The sequence below is a fragment of the Arxiozyma heterogenica genome, assembly GCF_036370985.1.
Source record: "Arxiozyma heterogenica strain weizmannii chromosome Unknown scaffold_20, whole genome shotgun sequence".
Lineage (NCBI taxonomy): Eukaryota > Fungi > Ascomycota > Saccharomycetes > Saccharomycetales > Saccharomycetaceae > Arxiozyma > Arxiozyma heterogenica.
The window spans coordinates 365632-383754 of record NW_027042673.1 but is presented as its reverse complement, the minus strand read 5'-3'; the positions used below and the strand labels follow the sequence as shown (position 1 = coordinate 383754).

The 18123-nt window shown below is 30.8% G+C and overlaps 6 protein-coding genes and 1 non-coding gene across 7 annotated transcripts; 5 read left to right on the top strand and 2 right to left on the bottom strand.

Moving 5' to 3' along the window:
* Positions 1-3451: 3451 nt before the first annotated feature.
* Positions 3452-4822, top strand: CAF40 (CCR4-NOT core subunit CAF40; the record flags this gene model as incomplete). The annotated part of the gene is made up of 1 exon (XM_064859018.1): positions 3452-4822. One exon carries the CDS (start codon positions 3452-3454, stop codon positions 4820-4822), a length of 1371 nt encoding a protein of 456 aa, XP_064714234.1.
* Positions 4823-5474: 652 nt separating this feature from the next.
* On the top strand, positions 5475-8276 carry SEC21 (coatomer subunit gamma; the record flags this gene model as incomplete). The annotated part of the gene is made up of 1 exon (XM_064859017.1): positions 5475-8276. One exon carries the CDS (start codon positions 5475-5477, stop codon positions 8274-8276), a length of 2802 nt encoding a protein of 933 aa, XP_064714233.1.
* A 515-nt stretch (positions 8277-8791) lies between these two features.
* CUS2 (U2 snRNP complex subunit CUS2) lies at positions 8792-9697 on the top strand (the record flags this gene model as incomplete). The annotated part of the gene is made up of 1 exon (XM_064859016.1): positions 8792-9697. One exon carries the CDS (start codon positions 8792-8794, stop codon positions 9695-9697), a length of 906 nt encoding a protein of 301 aa, XP_064714232.1.
* Positions 9698-10687: 990 nt separating this feature from the next.
* On the bottom strand, positions 10688-10761 carry PWA37_002451. The gene has a single exon. It is a non-coding gene; the product is annotated as a tRNA-Gly (tRNA).
* Positions 10762-13508: 2747 nt separating this feature from the next.
* Positions 13509-14717, top strand: PWA37_002450 (uncharacterized protein; the record flags this gene model as incomplete). Its single annotated transcript, XM_064859015.1, has 1 exon — positions 13509-14717. The coding sequence occupies one exon, from the start codon at positions 13509-13511 to the stop codon at positions 14715-14717; it is 1209 nt and encodes a 402-aa protein (XP_064714231.1).
* An 81-nt stretch (positions 14718-14798) lies between these two features.
* PKH1 (serine/threonine protein kinase PKH1) lies at positions 14799-15773 on the bottom strand (the record flags this gene model as incomplete). Its single annotated transcript, XM_064859014.1, has 1 exon — positions 14799-15773. The coding sequence occupies one exon, from the start codon at positions 15771-15773 to the stop codon at positions 14799-14801; it is 975 nt and encodes a 324-aa protein (XP_064714230.1).
* A 1160-nt stretch (positions 15774-16933) lies between these two features.
* On the top strand, positions 16934-18007 carry IZH1 (PAQR-type receptor; the record flags this gene model as incomplete). The annotated part of the gene is made up of 1 exon (XM_064859013.1): positions 16934-18007. One exon carries the CDS (start codon positions 16934-16936, stop codon positions 18005-18007), a length of 1074 nt encoding a protein of 357 aa, XP_064714229.1.
* Positions 18008-18123: the final 116 nt, after the last annotated feature.

The window sequence follows — 18123 nt, the reverse complement described above, 5'->3', positions numbered from 1 at the left end:
CCTAACCCTAATGCAACTTTTTTTTTTGGTGGATTGGATAAACCCTAGCTGTAAATATACTGTTATCATTTTACACGGTATAGTCCGGGTAACACAATCAATCAATTTTTTCTTGTGTTTTTTTTTTTGTATAAAATCTCTGCAGCAAAAAAAAAGATATAGAATTCAAGAAAAAAATTTTATATAAATAGAGACGGAGGGTACATTTTCGATATTGCCAATTTTTAATGTCGCTTTTGTGTGGGCTTTTTCCCGTCAGCTGCCGCCGGGAATGACGACCATCGAGCTGAGGTATATGTGGCGTATGATAGTTGTATCGTGGCCAATTTATATCTTTATTTGTTATTGTTTCCTTAAGGGTAAGAAGGAGGAAAGAAGAGCAAGATATTGTGAATAATGATAATAATGGAAAGATGTGTAGATGACGATACAAACGCTGTGCACCAGTCTGAATTTTGGCATCTATTAATGTACTCAGATGTCATTGAAGTATCAAGTATACCCAAATTTCTGATCCATCTTTTTGTTTTATTTCATTTTACTTTATTTTATATAGCTTGTTTGGTTCTCTTTTTCTTTTGTTATCTTTCTTGTCGTGTACCTTGTTTATAAGAGCAGGGGGGGGAGTTTGTTGGTCTGGTGTTTGAATTTCTGCAATGCGGTGTAATATGGCGGTACTCTGTGTCTTAAAAAAGGGGGAATGTGATTTTGTTTCATTTGCTTGTTCTTTGTAGTGAGTGTGGAAGTAGCTTTTTGTAATCTTGACTTTTGATAGATACAGTAGGTTCAGAGGTCAGACGCCTCCATTGTGAGCAGTGAATTGTTTAAATTTATCCTTCTAATTCAATAATATGTTAAAAAAAGAAAGAAAAAAGACAAGATGAACTATTATTTTGCTCATTCTTTTTTGCCTGTTCATTTTCAAAAAAAAAGTGTTTTCACATTGGATATATAGATTTTATAACTAACTGATTCATAATTCCTTATCTCTCCTTTACTTTTCGCCAATGTAAATGGCATTCAGCAACATTCATTTGATTCCTTAGCGATCTACTTTCTTCGTTAATATCCATTGACATTGAAATTGATTTTTTTTTCTTTACTGAATTTTGATAAAGTTTTAACTATGGAACTTCTTCACATATTTCAGGATCATTGTTTTGTTACGACATTGTGTTTAGTATAATCTGTATATTTTATAAACTATTACTCGCACATTTTAAATAATACAAGCATCATATATAAGACTATATAAAGTATAGCTGTATATATATATATATATACTAGAGTGATAGAAAAAAAAAAGTTGACATCTAATTGTAAAAGAATATTTTAATATAAGAATCACAGTGTTTATTTATGTTTCATATTTTACAAATTTCCATTTGAACACACCAGATAATGCATTTTTCCATGCTTATAATTGTTACTTGTTGAAATGCGATTAGAGACATATGTTATAAACTAAATAATTTGTTTCAAAAGACAGAAAAATTTTTATAATAGCATATAAAAGAAGAGTTAAAATAAAATGTGTTATAATGTATATCGGTTATATATGTGTATTAAGTATGTGGAACAGAATAGAGCAAGTAATACAAGAACACCTTATAATACCACCAATATTATATTGTAAGTTTATGTTATCTTATTATAATAATTTAAAATGAATGTTGGTGGAATTTTTTGTTATTGAAGCCTTGCATCAACATAACTTGGCAAGCTATTTCATTGTTGATAAATTATCATGGCACTTTTCGTATAGTACTGTCTCCGTGTGGCATTTTATTTTGATGGTGTATACTTTCTTGATCCTTTTTCACAGCAAATATTAGTATACATAATATTTTTAATTCTACACAGGAGAGTTTAAATAGTCTTGTTTTTATGTTTTACCATTTTAAAATAAATTGTTTATTTTATGAGAGATCCATCTTATTTCAACCACTAATTTCATCACTATGAATACAATAAAAGAAAAAAGCCACATAAATTTCAAAAAATTCATAACAAACATAAAAAAACATAAAATGTTGAGAATGAGCGCCTTTATTCATTGGATATATAGTAAACATTCTCAATATTATATTAAACAGATTTAGTATACAAAATTATAATAAAGTTCTTCACTTTCTTTCTCTATATACAACATAGAAATAATAATATACAAAGATTGTAAATAAGATAAAAATAATGTATGATGAAATCCTTGGCTTTATATATGTTAATATTGAGCCATTTTCCTCTACGAACGGTAAGATATTTAATAAACAAACTCAATAACTTTTGGTGACCTCTCAACGATTATTACTCAACAATTTATCGTTAATGTCTGCTAAAATCTTATTGTTCTATCTATTTTATTATAGAACATTCTACTTCAACATAAAAATCAAGATTTTTTTAAATTGTGAACAAAGCAATAATGCAAGATCATAAGGTGGATAAATTAAATTTTTATTTTCTCAATATGGAACATTTTCTGTTATACGTATCTATTGCCTGACTGGAAAGAAACCCCCCATCTACAGTCGAATAGTAAAAAATAGAACTACAGCTTTTTCAATTCCATAAGAATCCCTCTCTTTTTCTCTTTTCCTACTCGCACCAACAATATATTATCAATGCACATATGACCTATTCTCTGTAACGTGTATAATTTATGACTATTACGCATGTTTACTACGTCTTCAACCTCATAAGCATCAATTGTTCTTTTTTTTTTTTTGTAAGGGAAATAGACTTCTCTTCGGATTTGACGGAATTTTTCAATCCCACCACTTTTCCGCAATTCTGAAAAAAAGAAAAAAAAAACTGAAAACAGAGCACGTGACTTGTTCGTGTTCCATGACAAACCGCACCAGAAGTTTCTCTCTAATTTCCAGCCATCTTTAAAAACCTTTGGGAAGGAACATTCTAAGACGCAGAATGGGTGGGGATGGGATGGAGATGGAGGTGACGAAAAGTGATAACAAATAGCATTGAAAAGACAACTACAAAATATTCATAACTGAGAGCTACATACTTCAGATTTACATGTACACTCTATCCCTCTCTGTATATATATGTGTACATCTGCCTAATAGTAGCCTTTCAACGATTAATATTTTAAAATATCAACAAGACTTATCCTTTCTAGTGAGACACCAACAAAACAGGAAAAAGAGAAAGGACTGAAGACAAGAAAGAAAAGAAAGAAAGAAAGAAAGAAGAACGAAGAAGTAAGAAGAACTTTAAAAAAAAGTATCTATTGATATTTAGTACTACTTAAGGTCTCTCCTATTCATTTTTTCTTTTTCTAAAAAAACAAACAAACAAAGTATTGAATAGGAAAAGAAAGAGGTTAGACTCAAAGTTTTTAAAAAAAACCCATACTTCAAATAAGAATAGTACTGACTTGTTTTCTCATTTCCCCTTATCTCCTCATAATATTAAAGTATTGTAATACATAATGATGTTTGTTAATAATCCAGTTTACACTTCTACCACTGCCAACAACCAGGCTAATAATACAACCACAACCACAGCTACAGCCACAGCCACAACCAGCAATCAAACAACTAATACGATTGCTACAGCATCTGGTGCTCCAGTCAATACGGCTAATGCTTCTACTAGTACTAATGCCACTAACAATGTCCCTTCTAGTCAAAATATTCTTATAAGCACTTTAATGAATAATGCTAATACTAACGCTAATGCTAACACTTCTACAACCAATATGTCTCCACCTGGTATAGCCCCAACTACTACTGTTCCAAATCAAACTAATCCTGAAACAAAATCGCATAACATCAACGCTAACACTAACACCAACACCAACAACAACAATAACAACAATAGTACTAATAACGCTAATAACAATACACCTTTTGTGCATGCTTTGGAAGATCCAAATATTTATCACTGGATCTGCCAATTAACATACGGCCCCCAAAAAGAACAAGCTCTCTTAGAACTAGGTCGTAAGAGAGAACAATTTGACGATCTAGCAATTGTATTATGGTCTTCGTTTGGTGTAATGACTTCCTTACTATCTGAGATTATATCCGTTTATCCAATGCTACAACCAAATTTACTTTCGAATCAATTATCTAATCGTGTTTGTAACGCTTTGGTACTTCTACAATGTGTGGCTTCACACCCAGAGACCAAACATTCCTTTTTACAAGCGCACATCCCATTATTTTTGTTTCCCTTTCTAAACACAACTTCAAGACAAAGAACCTTTGAATATTTAAGATTGACTTCCCTTGGTGTAATTGGTGCACTAGTAAAAAATGATTCACAAGATGTCATCAGTTTCTTGTTAAGAACAGATATTGTTCCCCTTTGTCTAAGAATCATGGAATCGTCATCTGAATTGTCTAAAACTGTAGCTATCTTCATATTACAAAAAATTTTATTGGCAGATATTGGATTGCAGTACGTCTGTGCTACATTGGAGAGATTTTATGCTGTCACTAACGTCTTAAAAGATATGGTAGAACATTTAACTGTCCATACACCACCGGGTAGGTTATTGAAACATATCATCAGATGTTATTTGAGGTTAAGTGATGATCTGGAGGCTCGTAGATTATTGAAGGTCGTATTACCACAAAAATTAAGAGATAATACATTCACAGAGGTTTTAAAAGATGATGTTGGGTCGAAAAGATGCTTAGCTCAATTACTACTAACTCTGAATGAAGATATTCAACCACAACCACAGCCACAATTACAACAACATGGTATACCACCACAACCGATGCAACATCAATCCCAACTACAAATACCTCTACCGCAACCACAACAACCTCAACCCCAAATGACACAATAATCAATAAATCCATGAATCAGTTAATTATAAATAGTTTTCTTTAACAAAAGTACTATTCACCTATACGATTAACGAACCTCAGCATTTTAATACAAATAAACGAAATAAGTAATCAAGTAAACATTACACACATAGAGATACACATGTATAATCCTTTTTATCCTTCATCCCCTCATATCATACCTCGTATTCTTCCTACTATCTATATCCCTTATATATTTATAAAATAATTCAGCCATCAATATCCTAATTTTTGTTACAACAAATACATATAAAAATATATGGTATAGACCAACTAAGCCATAGTGGGAGAAAACCATCAAACCTCATCTCTAACGTATCTATTTCTCTCTCTTTCTTTCTCTCTGTATATATATGTATATTATTTATGGTTCTTTATTATTTGAAGGTATCATCACTTCACACGACATTTCAAGGACTTTATTATGAAAAATAAATGTAAGATGGAGAGAACCAAAAAAGAATGATCACATATCCAGGCATATATTTACGTATATGCAAAAAACACAAAGGTATATATTCATGTACTCTTTATTGTAATCTATCTGGTAGAATAAGAAGTCAGGAATACACCAAAATTAGTATCTGGTTACTTAATTGTGATTGAATAACAGGCAGTCCAGACCACACCATGTCTACCAAAACGTATAAAAAATCAGAAAATCAAATAGCAGGTGAATTGTCTGATAAGATGACAATCTATCAGGATTGTATGAATACGTTCAATGAGTTGCCTGTAAATGCTAAGAGATGTCGTATCTTAATTTCTCGTCTATTAAGGTTATTAGCTAATGGTGAAACATTCCCTGAAAGCGAAGCTACTGCGTTATTTTTCTCTGTCTCCAAATTATTCCAACACCAAGATGATTCACTAAGACAAATGGTTTATCTTGCTATCAAAGAATTAAGCAGTATTTCTGATGATGTCCTTATGGCCACTTCTTCCATTATGAAAGATATTCAAAACGGGTCCAATTTAGTCAAACCTAACGCCATTAGATCTTTAACTTATGTGCTAGACGAATCCACTGCGTTCTCCGCTGAAAGATTATTGAAGAGTGCTGTAGTGAACAAACATCCTGCTGTATCTAGTGCAGCTTTGTGTACTTCTTACCATTTACTGCCAATTTCTGAAACTACAATCAAGAGATTTTCTAATGAGGCACAAGAGGCTATCGTTGATTTAAAACAGTTTCCACACTCTTCAATGGATAATAGTGAATTTTATCCAAATTCAACTTTTATCTCTCAATACCATGCATTAGGTTTAGTTTATCAATTAAAAAAAAATGATAAAATGTCTTTATTAAAACTTGTTAGACAATTTGCCGAAGCTAATACTCTTAAAAATCAATTAGCTAAAGTTCAGTTAGTCAAATTAGTCAATGATTTGATTCATAGAGACCCACAGTTATTCACACAATTCCAATCTTTATTAGATAACTGGTTAACAAACAAATATGAGTCTGTTCAATTAGAGACTGCTAAATTGATTACTTCTTTTTCAATCAACAACAGTCATCTTGTTTCACAAGAATTGTATATTTCTGCTATTAACACACTACGTTCTTTGTTGACTGTTCCACGTGTTACTACCAGGTTTGCTGCATTAAGAGTATTAAATAGAATCTCTATTAATAACCCAGAAAAGATTATGGTTTGTAACCCAGAATTGGAATCATTAATTAATGATTCAAATAGAAATATTTCTACTTATGCAATCACCACTTTGTTAAAGACTGGTAACGCTAAAAATATTTCTTCTTTAGTCTCCACTATAACAAAATTCATTCATGAAGTTTCTGATGATTTTAAGATTATTATTATTGATGCAGTACGTACTTTGTCCTTAAATTTCCCACAAGAGTGGAAATCAATAGTCAAATTTTTAATTGATGTGTTAAAAAATGGTGAAGGTGGTTTGAAATTCAAAAACAGCATCATTGAAGCAATCATTGATATTGTTTCATTTATTCCACAATCCAAAGAATTGGTTCTTGACAATTTATGTGACTTTATTGAAGACTGTGAATATAATGAAATATTAGTCAGGGTTTTACATTTACTAGGTAAAGAAGGTCCATTTACATCTAAACCTTCCTTATACGTTAGGCATATCTATAACAGAGTCGTATTAGAAAACTCCATTATTAGATCTGCTGCTGTCATTTCATTATCTAAATTTGCTTTAACCAAGAATGATCCAACATTAAAAGACTCCATTGTCAGTCTTTTAAGAAGAATTGCTAATGATCAGGATGATGAAGTTAGAGATAGAGCCACAATTGCATTGGAGTTAATTGATGCTTCTGAAAATAAACACAGTCTTGTTGCTGAACAATTAATTCAATCCAAATATTATTATGACTTAAACTCATTGGAAAACAAGTTAACTAATTATATGTCTGCAAACGATGATTCATTCAAGACTCCATTTGATGTATCATCTATTCGTAAATTCACTGAAGATGAGGTTAAAGCCATGAAATTGAAGAAAAAACAACAACAAGCTGTTGGCAATAATGTCGAAAATACAAAGGATGCTGTTGTACCAGGAACAAAACAAACAGATAACAGAATTGATAATGACACTTACCAAGGTGCAAATCTTCAAGAACATCAAGAAGATTTATTAGAAACAAAATATGCTGATGAATTATTATCTATTGAACAATTCAAAGAATTTGGTAATTTAATAAATTCATCAAAACCAATACCATTGACTGAACCAGAAGCAGAATTTGTGGTCCATGCAGTCAAACATTTGTTCAAAGATCATGTAGTCTTCCAATTCAATGTTTCTAATACATTGACCAACGTCGTTTTAGATAAAGTTACTGTGGCTTGTTCTTCAGAGGGAGACAACCAATTGGAGGAACTATTCACATTACCAATTGATAGATTATTACCAAATACCGAAGCTGCTTGCTATGTTGCCTACAAGAAAGACGAGGCCTTCGCAATGGAAGGTTTTATAAATATCTTACATTTTACGACTAGAGAGTTAGATCCAGAAACCAATGAACCATTTGAAAATGACGAAGGTTTCGATGATGAATATGAAATTGATCCAATATATTTGACTGCTGGTGACTATGTCAAGAGCTCATTTACTGGTAATTTTGAAAACACCTTTGCTGAATTACCTAGTGAAGATGTTGCTGTATACAATATCAAAGAAGACCTTTCCTTACAAGAAATTACTGATAAGTTAATCTTGAACACAAGTTGTCTACCTGTAAGTAATACCCAATTTGCTCCAAATGACACCAATTCTCATACTTTGAAATTGTTTGGGAAAAGTGTTTTTAATGGTTCCAAGGTTGCATTAGTTGTTAAGATGATTAAAAGTTCAAAGGGTATTGCTTTAAAGGCTCAAGGTAGAGGTGAAGATGCTACTTTGTGTGCTGATTTAGTTAACAACCTTATGTAATGATCATTACACAAAATAAAAAAAGATAAACTATCACTTTTAAGTTATTAATCCATTGACAAATATTGATTTCACATATTTTTATATCCGTTTTTCTATCAACCCCTTTTTGTATATTTACTCATACAGATATATATATGTACACAATTATATTAATAAGCTTTGTTTATTAATATTGTGCTTGTATATTTAATTACCATAAAATATTGTTGAAGTTAAAGAATTATCCATAGTAATTTATGTGAAATATGGCAATAGCTCATTATGGAACTTTTTCACAGTTAAAGACAGTTTTGCCTTATTGTGCACACCGTTCACTATACAACCGAATTGAAAAATAAAATCTTTCTTCATTACAGTTCAAAATCAAGTATATATGGTCAGAAGATCACCAATATATGCATGTGTTTACATGACATTCCTACAACAAGAGACCCAGAAAACAAAGATACCTGGATTCAATTCTCTATTTAATATTCTTTACTTGTGTTGGTTTAGTGACAGAGCTGATATTGATGGATGAAGAAGAATTAGAACTTAAAGAACAATTAAGACGTGAAAAAAAAGCCATCATAGAAGAAAGGAAAAGAAAACGTGAAGAAGCCAAGATTGACTGGAAGAATTCCAAAAGCAAAAATGACAATAAACAGAGTACAAATATCTCCTTGAAAGCTGTATATATTTCAAATTTACCTATTGATTGTGAGATTGATGCTTTGCGTAATGATTTACTGCATGAATTTAATAAATTTGGAGATATTGAAAGAAGTAAAGACGATAAAATAAAATGTAAGTTATATACAAATGACCAAGGAGAACTTAAAGGAGACGCTTTAGTAGTGTATTGTAGAAAAGAATATGCTACATTAGCTATTGAAATGATGCATGGTTATAATTTTAAAGGTAAACAATTGTCAGTTGAATACGCCAATTTCAGTGACAAGAAGTTTATAAACAATAATGAAATTCCCAATCAAGATAATGAAGTAAATGATGGCAACGATGATGTTCAAAATAAAAGAAGGAAGGTAACAAATGATATTATTCTAAATACTAACATTGATTCAAGGAAGGAGAAAACGTTGGTGCTGGCTAATGTGATTGATATATATCGAGACCTAGAAACTGATGAACTCCAAGAAATTGAAGTAGACCTTGTTGATGGGTGCAAATCCTTTGGATCCATAATTTCTCATGCTATGTATGTAGATAAAGGTGAATTTCATATCACTTTCTCAGATAGGAATGGGGCGTTAGCATGCTGCAAAATTATGAATAGAAGATACTTTGACGGAAGAAAATTATTTGCATACATATTAAATGAGGAAGACTTATCTGATGATACATTAGAATCAAATTCTGAAACAGAACTCTTTATGGAAGAGAATGAAAATTTTATAGACGATGACGGTAGAATATAGAGAAAAATGAAAACGATATACAATTTTCCCCTATCACTATTAAATTAGTACATTTTTCAGGTTTTTTGTTTTTTTGGGTTTTGTTTGACTTACTCAGTATATTTGTGAACAGGATATATTAAATTTTTACTTGAGGTAGAGTTATTTCAATTAATCGTAATTACATTCATTTATTCTTTTTAACTCTTAGCAAACGAGCAAATTTCTGATATTATTAAATTTATTTTTACTTCTACTCAAAATAAACTCTACTCCAAGAATGATTAGATGGTACAAGGCTAAAATGAGAAGAAAATAAGGTTGTAAACTTTTTACCCAATATTGAAAGTAGGATATATTCAAATTACTAAAGCTAATAGCAATCTAGACAAATATTTTTATTGATCAATTGTTTCCAATTGAATGAAAAAACTTATTATTGATTTTGTTTTAAAATAAAACAGACAAACAAACAAAGTTATACACTATACGTATATATACATCAAGTTACTTCTACAATTTGTAATGTTGTTTTGTTGTTTCGTAATATGATATCTGTCTAAACCATTTGTTAATCTGCAAACACAGTGATATTCTAGTGAACTAATTAATTCATTGGAACCTCTAGTGTTTATTCTCTACAATAGTAAGAAGACAAGTCATTTAGAGAGATTATAAAACAACGAGTTATACCAAGATATTTAGATGAACATGCCACTTTATTTGTTAAACCTATTTTAGCTACTGTAACTTATGCCATTCTAATTACGACATAGCCATCCGTGTTTTTCATACTTATAAAATTTAAGCTTAATTATCTAGACTAGAAAAATCTTCCTCATACAGAATAGTATATTCTATTTATCATGTTTAAAGAACAATAGCAGTAATTATTTATCATATATTGTACCCCAAAAAAAGCCCATAACACATGGCAGGTCTTCTTCCATTACAGTTTTTGTATACTTATCAATGTGATCAAAGTATTAACGTTAAAAGACCTGCAAAAATATGAGCGGTACGAGAATCGAACCCGTGTCTCCACCTTGGAAGGGTGGAATGATAACCACTACACTAACCGCCCATCAACAACTGCTATCTGTTATAGAATAGAATAATAATTACCATGATTAGAGAATTGAGGTCCACTACTGCACCTAGATTAATGTAATAAATTTTAGGGTTTGAATCAGTCAGATCATTAATGTACTAATCTGAATAATCAATCGAGCTCCAAAAAACACATAAAAAGACAACATTTTCTGGAGATAAAAGATCATCTTCCATAACCGTTTTTTGTAAATAATCTATATATTGTATAAAAACATAAATAGAAAAACAAGCAATAATCCTTAATTCTCCTATATATAACGTTCTTATATATTTGTTATTGCCCTTACTATTCGTTCAATAGTCCTGTTAAAGAATTAGTCCTAAGTCCAAACTATAACATTATCTTGTTGTAATATAATGTGATCAGAGTTTTGTATTATTTGGGGAAGCAGTAGAAATATCAAACGGATAATCTATTAATAATCGAAACAATAATTGATACAATCGGTAATGAAATTATTAATACAGTCTTATATATTAACGGCTATATCGAGTTTATATAATTATATTATTTGCTTATTGTATTCTGCATTCGATGTTCGATGGTTGTTTGTTATTTATTTTATATATAATATATTTAAATTTTGTGTAAGAGAGGAGTGACGGAAGATAGTTCCATCTACAGAAAACGTTGTCCTTTTATATGTTTTCTGGAACTCTATCAACTCTGGAACTCTATCAACTATTCAACTTGATATATTAATGGATTAGTAGTCCATATCTTTATTATTAGTTACAATAATATAATCGAAGATCATAGAACATTTAGGACAATAGGTTATGGTGGCACAGCAACAAGAGTACATTAATACGGGGCAGATGAACACAATAGATAATTCTAAATTCAGCTAGAATCTTATGCAATTTCAATGGTAATGGTATCTTGTTACACAACATACTTTTAAGAAAGATAACATTACTAAGATTTTTTATGAGAAATTAACCATCTATTGCTATTGCACCACTTAAGATTGTGTACTGGCTGTTTAACAATGTCACCTGCTATTGAAAATATTTCATGAGATTTTATCAAAATATTTAATTAATTATTATGATATAAAATTGTTAATCCGGTAATATATTAAATTGGATAGTTAATTAAGGTTCAGAGACATATAATGGGCAGTAATTTTGAGAAAAGAATCTGCCTTCTGTAATTCTTCATTAACATTTAGTTTATATACATTACTGTATATAACAAGGACCAGAAGGAAGAAAACAAAACAAAAACAAAATAAAAAAAGATATGTTTTTGATGACATTTGGGGTAGTTGTCATTCATAAAAAAGACGAAGATCCTTCAGTTATACAATATTAATAAAAAAATATTCATTAACTTCAACATTTTTATTAAAGATTTTTATATACTTATACTCTCTAGAAAATACTTTTAGTGAAAAAAATAAATATTTTGCAAGTTACAAAAACTCTAACAAAATAGACAATTATAACTTCCATGAATGATAATTTACTTAACTCCTTCTAGTATAAGTGACCATAACAAAACGTTTATCCAATCAGTTTTCTCCTCCCTTATCATAAAGTGTCTTATCACTTACACCTACTTTTTCTTCTTGTTGTTTCAAGTTGTTGATTCTATCTTTTTTCTGTTATTTCTTCATTCATATACAACAATCTCTATCTTTATAATGCGACTAATCTTTTTTTTTTATAAATAGATGAGACTCTCATCTGTTTTTCTTTATTGGACAATATTCTAAAACAAAGTTTGCTAAGCCTATAATGCATCAAGCATCCTTACTAAAAGAAAAAAAAGGTTGGTATATTAGAATTTCTAGTATATTTCAAACTGTGAGATATAAGTCGAAGAGAGATTTTACATAAATCTGGAATAAAGAAATAAAAAAAAAATATTAATATAATATAATACTATGTTAATTATAAAAACAACAAAAGATGCAAAAAAAATAATGAAAAAAAAAAATACTAAATATCGGGTTTCTCTTATGCCCAAATACGGTATCCACTTCACTATACTATATTAAGATACCTATTTCAATACCAAATATACTTATACCTTGCAACAACACTCTTAAAGATCGAACTTCTAAAGCCAGATTTTCACTTTGATAATTAACATGTATTTTCCTATTTCTATCTTAAAAGATTTTTTACGCAGTTTCCTGATTTTATATATATATAAATCTACAGAAAACACAAACTGTCATTTTATGATTAACCAAATCATGACTCCAGGATTAATTAACATACAATGCGTTCTGGTGTACAAACCGTAATATCTATAGAAAGCTATAGACATTTAAAAAATAAAAAAAAAGCTTTGTAAAAGAAAACAAGTAAAAGAACCATTCAATAATGATAAGCTTTGGTAAATGCTGTTTTTATAGGTTACACATATCAAGTATCTTATGATTTTTGTTGATGTGTAAATCAGGGTTTATCAGATTGTTTTTACTTTTGCAAAAAAATGTAAAAATAAAAAAAAATTACTTACCCTAAAAAAATTATTTTCAGTAAATATTTAGCTATATCTACGTAAGTTTTAAACATTCTGTTGATAGAACCATACCTACAGGTCATAAATGTATCCAAATTTAATATGTAAAATAGGGCAAAACTATATAGAGAAGGGATAATAATATTGGTTAAAAATACCAACAAGCATTGGTGTTCTGCTACCTTTGCTTCCATCTAATCCATAAAAAGAAAAATTTAATTAAATGATCCTGTCCTGTACATGTCAAGAGACAAAGAAAAGGAATGCGATAGCCCCTCGATCAAACAACATCATCAACAATATGAAATAGTAGGAGACATAAGTCGTATATATGATGATTCAACGGATCCTATGGTTCAGGGACAAAAAGAACCACACTCATCTTCGTCAACTGAGTCCACAATTGGGATTATTACAGCTATAGGCCGTTCTTTGACATATAGATTAACTTCATTCTATCTAAAAACACCGATCAAATTATTTCGACCACCAAGGTTTGATATATACCATTATGTGAGAGAGGAAATGAACAATAACAGGATTAACAAAAAGAAAAAATTTTATCACAGATCATCATTGTATATTCTTAAGCAAGCACTACACAAATATGGCTGGAAAATTATACCAAAGATTATTGTTCCTCCAATCTTTGTTAATTCTTTGACAGGTGTTGTGCTATATTCGACATATATCCATGCAATTCCAAACAAACCTGCTGAGGATATTACGTGGTTCGAGTATTTCAAGACTGGTTGTGTTGCAGGTATAGCACAAACTATAGTGGCGACGCCTATTGATGCCATATATGTTCGAGCACGCACAGATGCACTTTTATCACCTGGTTATATCAGTGATAAAAGTAATGGAATAGCTAATCTGTGGATATATGGTTGGAACAAATGGAAACAAATCGGTATCGTTGGATGTTATGCGGGGTTTAATCTGACAGTGATAAAGGAAATGTTAGGATTTGGCTGTTATTTTAGTATATTTGAAAAGATGAAATTACAATTGTCAAATGAGGTTAATCATAATTTGGGAGATGATACTGAACAGACAAGAAATAATAAATGGAAACAGAGTTTTGTTACATTTATATCAGGGATTACAGCTGCATTTACGTTACAATGTATTCAATTTCCTATAAGTAAAATACAAAAGATACATTTTCAACGGCTAGAGATTTTAGATTTATTGGCTTTACCCGAAACCGTTTCAGCTTCAACCCAAAATGCATATAGTCAATTATTGAGTGTGTCTCACATCTACTGGCACTCATATGTGAATACACTACGGTATATTAAAAGAAAATATGGTTCGAAAAATGTGTCACAACTCATATTATGGCTATATAAAGGATTTACCAGAAACACAATGGCCATAATACCAAGTACCACTACAGGGTTAATAGTTTTAGATTATGTGAAAAGAAAATTGGAACCAATATGACATGTGAAGAAATACATATATATATATGCTTTATAAATCCATATCTTTTTTTTTTTTTCTTTTTTATAATTTATTTATTTTTCATCTAAATAAATCAGGTCTTGGTGACCATACAGTCTCTGGTTTTGTGAAATCTATGTTATGGTTTTTAAAGAATTGGTGTGTTATAATATCATGTAAACTCAATCTTTGACCTATATCTTTATTAAGAACCCCTTTAACCAGATCAGTCAATTGCGATGATATATTATTTGGACTATTCGAGAGAATTTCATTTATATCACAGTCTGTGATTTTTTTAAAAGTTAAATACTCAGTTTTATCCTTAAACGGTGGGATTCCAAATTTCATTTGATAAAAGATGCATGCTGCTGCCCAATAATCACATCTATAATCAGTGTATCCTGAAGCCAATAATTCTGGTGTCACATATTCTGCTGTGCCTACAAATGAGTTTGAACGGGTCAGAAGATTATAAGTTTCATTCCTATCATCGTCATGTTCATCATGTTTATCATCTAGGGGAGTCAAGATTTTAGCAGATCCGAAGTCAGATAACTTAACTGTCCATTTATCCGTAAAAAGTATATTTTCGGGTTTAATGTCTCTATGGATGATCCCATGACTTTGGATAAATCTAATGACGTCAATTAATTGTGCTCCAATATAAGCAATACTGGATTCATTTTGAGCATTAGTTGAGTCTTCTTGAATATACCTTAATAGATCGCCATTTGGAAGGTATTCCATGATATAGTATAATGAGTCCTTATCTTGTAATGTGGCAAACAATATTACGCAACCAAAATAAGAAATATTACTACTAGTACTATTACTTTTAAGGAATGCCTTTAATAATTTTTGCATAGAATCTCTCTCAATAGAGGCATATTTAACCTTTTTGTTCCTGATTAGGTGTAATTTATGCACACATTTGATTGCATATAATTTTCCTGTTATTTTTGATTTAGCTAAATCGACCTGTGAATAAGACCCTGTGCCTAATATATCCTGTGTCACAAATGTATTCAAAGCCCATTGCTCTTGAGTATTCATTTTCCTTTTATCAAAAAAACAAAAACAAAAACAAAAAAAAAAAAACAACAAATCGAACCACTGCTATGTGGATATATTTTATTCTTATTCTATTCTTTATGTAACAACGACCAACAAACTTCCACGCGGGGTCTTTACAAAGCAAGAGCCATACTATTTTACTGAATAGAATAAAAATAAGCTCATCTCTTTGTCAGACACTTTCAAATGAATGGAAACAGTATTATGGATGAAAAAGGGAGGAACGGGGAAAAAGAGAGGGAGGGAGTGCAAAAAGAAACAAACCTAAAAGAAACAAACAAATGAAACAGAAAAAAGACAAAACCCTAATAAAGCATGCCGCAACTTCTGAACAGTAACTCTAAATCTGTGAACAAGCCCTGGTCTAGAGGAATGCATTTATACAAGAGTTTCTTTGTTTTTGTTTTTGTTGTTTTTTTCCTCTCCCGTACCCCCATTGTATATTGCGAAAAACAGTACTGATGAGAATAACCAAAAAAAATAATAAAAAAAGCAAATAATAAAAGGAGAAAATAAAACATTCAGAGAAAAAAATTTGTTGAGAATTGCCCATTGTTATTTACTATTGTTATTTGTCTGTGTTTCTCGGGTTTTAGTGTTTTTCGGATTTTAAACCTTAACCCTAACCCTAACCCTCTTTTGTTTTTTTGTCTTTTTGTTTTGGTCGAATTCCCCTCGTTCAATCGACGTTGTCAATCAAATCAAAACAATCAAAACAATCACAAAACAATTGAATATTTCAGCCATTTATTATGTATTTTTTATTCTTGGTTTTTCCCTTTTCTTTTTCTTTTCTCTTTTCTCTTTTGTTGAAGACATTATAGAGATGCTTAGATAAGATGACATGTTATTGGAAAAAGCATATATATACATATATACATACATACATACATACATACATACATATATATATATAAACATTATGAAAGATACTGTTTTTTCTATTTTTTCTATTTTTTCTGTTTAATTGATTGATTTACTTTATACATACACAAACGTATATAGAATCTATTTGTCGTTCTTGAGTGTACTGTTACGTACACAAACTTGTGTTGTGTAGTCCTTTGGTAAAAACAGAGGGATTGAAGTTAACCAAACTAGTTTGTTTATATATTTATATTAATATATATTGATAGAGTATGACAGACTCTAACGTTAAAGTCAATATCTGTCCCATTGAGGAACATGAACATGAACATGAATATGAACATGAACACACTTTTTTGAAGAAAAGAATCCAATATAGACGTAAAAGTACTTCAATTGTAAGTAAAACAACCGACACTATTCAAGATAATATCGTTACCACAACTACAACTACCACCACAACAACTACAAGCACCACAAAGACCAATTACATCTATTACAAAAAACTCTGCACATTCCATGAGTTACCATCCTGGCAAAGAGATAACGATAAAATTTTAAGTGGTTACGTGAAAGAAACGAACTCTTTTAGACACTGTCTATTATCCCTGTTTTATTTCCATAACGAATCCATCAACGTCTACTCACATTTAATCCCATCGATCATATATATGGCATTAGGCATCTTCCTACTAGACAAACTTTGTATCAAAGTTTTCCCAAGTACCACCCTATACGATTATATCTTCATCAACATCTTCTTACTGGGTTGTGGTACTTGTCTCCTATTCAGTGGATGTTTCCATTGTCTGAAACAACATTCAGAGAGACAGAGCATCCTGTGGTCCAAGATAGACTACATCGGAATCATTCTGCTGATCTCCTGCTCCATGATCTCGGTCATCTACTATGGCTATTTCGACCATCCAAATATCATGTTCTCCTTCATCGCCATGGTGGTGGTCCTTGGCAGCCTGTGTTCCCTCGTGGTCACCAACGACGTCTTCAACCAACAGCACTGGAAACACGTCAGAGCCACATTCTTTGTCACCTTTGGATTAAGCGGTTCTGTCCCCATGATCTTCGGCATAATCAAATTCGGCTATCTGGAAGTCCTGAACCGGATATGTCTTAAATTTATCTGGCTGGAAACTATGTTCTATTTGCTAGGTGCCATAGTATACGGCTGCAAATTACCTGAGTCTCTGTTGATGCCAGGGGCCGTGGACCTGTTGGGTAATTCACATCAGATGTTTCATTGCATGGTAGTTCTAGGTTCAATATGCCATTGTAAAGCTGTTTTCGAATCCTATAATCTATTACATACAAGGTATACCTCTATGTAAGTATATATTCAGATATTTACATATTATGAACACACACACACACACACACATATATATATATATATATATATATATATATCTATTAGTGTGTGTATATGCGTGTGTGTGTATAATTG